The sequence below is a fragment of the Myotis brandtii genome, unplaced genomic scaffold (assembly GCF_000412655.1).
Source record: "Myotis brandtii unplaced genomic scaffold, ASM41265v1 scaffold1166, whole genome shotgun sequence".
Classification (NCBI taxonomy): Eukaryota; Metazoa; Chordata; class Mammalia; order Chiroptera; family Vespertilionidae; genus Myotis; species Myotis brandtii.
The window spans coordinates 591,312-593,747 of record NW_005354034.1 but is presented as its reverse complement, the minus strand read 5'-3'; the positions used below and the strand labels follow the sequence as shown (position 1 = coordinate 593,747).

The following is a 2,436-nucleotide window of genomic DNA, read 5'->3' as shown; positions in this document are numbered from 1 at the left end:
GGAGGGAGGCCTCGTAGAGGCTCTCCTCGTCCATCACGAAGGACCGGTCCAGCAGGTACTGGGTGACCTGAGGGCGGGGCCGGAGAGGGGGAGGGGGTGTAACCCGTGACTGTGGGCATCAGCATCTCCCGGGAGCCAGGCACTCCTCGGGGGCACCAGCAGCCAAAAGGGGTGAAGCCGGGTTCTGTCTTATTATTAATATTACTAGAGGCCCGGTGCACGAAATTTGTGCAAGAGTAGGTCTTCCCCCAGCTGCCGGCATCGGCTTCCCTCTGGCACCCGGGACCCGGGCTGGCTTCCCTCCGGTCCTCGCTTTGTCCGGAAGGACATCCGGAGTGATGTCTGGAAGGACGTCTGGTCTAATTAGCATATTACCCTTTTATTATTATAGATTTGCCATTGTTCGTCCTCACCCGAGTCTGTTTTCCATGGATTGATTTTTAGAGTGAGTGCGAGGGAGGGGGCGAGACAGAGAGAGAGAGAAACATCGCTGTGAGAGGGACGTCTTGATCCGCTGCCTCCTGCCCGGGCCCCGACCGGCGCCGGGGATGGAGCCTGCAACCAGGGCACGCGCCCTTGACCGGAATCGAACCCACGACCCTTCAGTCCGCGGTCCGGCGCTCTAACCACTGGACCGCACCGGCCGGCTGGGACTCTTCTGATTGCTCCCTTAGAAAAACCACCTCTTGGCTGGGCCAGTTGCACAATGGTTAGCGCACCAGCCTGCACACTGAAGGGTCCGTTCTTGGTCAAGGCGTGTCCCTGGGTTGCAGGTGTGACCCCTGGCCTGGGTCAGTGTGTGTGTGTGTGTGACAACCAATCCATGTGTCTCTCACCGATGTCTCTCTCTCTCTTCCCCGGCCCTCCCTCTTGCTCCCTCTAAGGATCAATGGGAACAATGCCCTCCAGTGAGGATTAACAATAAAAATCAAATACATCCGGTCTCCTGGGTGCGTCCGGCTGGCTGCCGAGGGAGGGCTGGAGCCCGAGGTCTCGTGGGCTGGTCACCAGCTACCGATGAGCGGTTACAGGTCTGCCGGTGGCTCCCGCCGGCCCCGGCAGGCAGACAGCTCAGATGGGGTCTGGTGAACCCGTAACCCCTGGGAAAGACGGGGTGGGGCGCCTCCCGGCCCCGGGGAGGCAGACTCGTCTTTTATGCCCCGCCGGTCGCTTCCGGGACGGCCCTGCTCGGAGCAGAGGTCTGCACCCTCCCAACCCCTCCTCCATAGCGAGCTGGCTCAAGGTCAAATCGCCTTCAAGGTCACGTGCCTCAGGGTCGTCTCCCGCTCAGGTTCTGCTTTAGGGGGTGACAGTGGAAGCTGCCGGAGAAAGGGTCTGAGAGAGCAGGGAGGGTCCCTGGCATCGCCGACGGGGCTTGCGGGAGAGTGTAAGGCAAGGGGCCCAGGCCCAACGCCGAGCCCGGCACACAGCAGGTGCTCAGTAAATGCTGGCCTGAGAGAATGAATGAATGCAGAGCGAGGGAGATGTTGCCCAATGGTTAGGCCGGCGATGTTCAGCTGGTGGGGGCCGCAAGAATTTTTAAGCCCGGCCGGCGTGGCTCGGTGGTTGAACGTCGACCTGTGAACCAGGAGGTCACGGTTCGATTCCCGGTCAGGGCACATGCCAGGCTTGTGGGTTCCATCCCCAGTGTGGGGGGTGCAGGAGGCAGCCGATCCATGATTCTCTCTCATCATGGATGTTTCTAACTCTCTCTCTCTCTCCCTTCCTCTCTGACATCAATAAAAAAAAAATATTAAAAAACCCACAAAAACCAAAACCAAAACAGACGTGACGTCGCCCCTTACCTTCGCCTGGTGCTCTATCTTGTAGGCGGTTTGCTGGAACTGGCGAATCTCTCGGATAATGTGGGATATCTGCGGGGAGGGAGGGGGTGCTGGAGGGAGACAGGCTCCCCTCTCAGTGCCACCCCGACTCTGCAGGGCAGACAGGCAGACGGGCACCCCACTCCCCAGGGCAGACGGGCACCCCACTCCCCCAGGGCAGACAGGCAGATGGGCACCCCCACTCCACAGGGCAGACAGGCAGACGGGCACCCCCATTCCACAGGGCAGACAGGCAGATGGGCACCCCCACTCCCCAGGGCAGATGGGTACCACAGGGCAGACAGGCAGACGGGCACCCCCACTCCGCAGGGCAGACCAGCAGCCACAGCCCAGGCCGCAGGCAGCGTCCTGGCCACGGTTAAAGGCCTCCGCCTCCCTCCCGTCCTGAGGGCCTACTGTGTGCAGGCTCCCAAGAGGCCCCTCTATTAAGCGGGGAGCCCGATACAGGCGGGGGCTCCAGGGGGGAGGGAAGAGGGGAGGGACGGCGAGCAGCCAGGCGCCCCCCGGCCCCTGCTCGGGGGTTCTCCTCTCCCCGAGAGCCCAGGCTGCTCACTGGGGACACGGGAAACCTCCCAGCTGTAGGAGGAGCTGC

At 62.0% G+C, this 2,436-nt stretch overlaps 1 protein-coding gene across 1 annotated transcript in view; it reads right to left on the bottom strand.

Moving 5' to 3' along the window:
- Positions 1-4: 4 nt before the first annotated feature.
- Positions 5-2,436, bottom strand: part of RASGRF1 (Ras protein-specific guanine nucleotide-releasing factor 1) — a gene marked incomplete at its 3' end in the record, with an annotated part of 74,947 nt that continues 72,515 nt past the window's right edge. The window contains exons 23-24 of the mRNA XM_014529208.1: positions 1,806-1,874; positions 5-67 (exon numbers count right to left, since the gene is read on the bottom strand). Of these exons, the coding sequence (XP_014384694.1) occupies positions 5-67; positions 1,806-1,874 (132 nt within the window). The remainder of the gene's footprint in view (positions 68-1,805; positions 1,875-2,436) is intronic.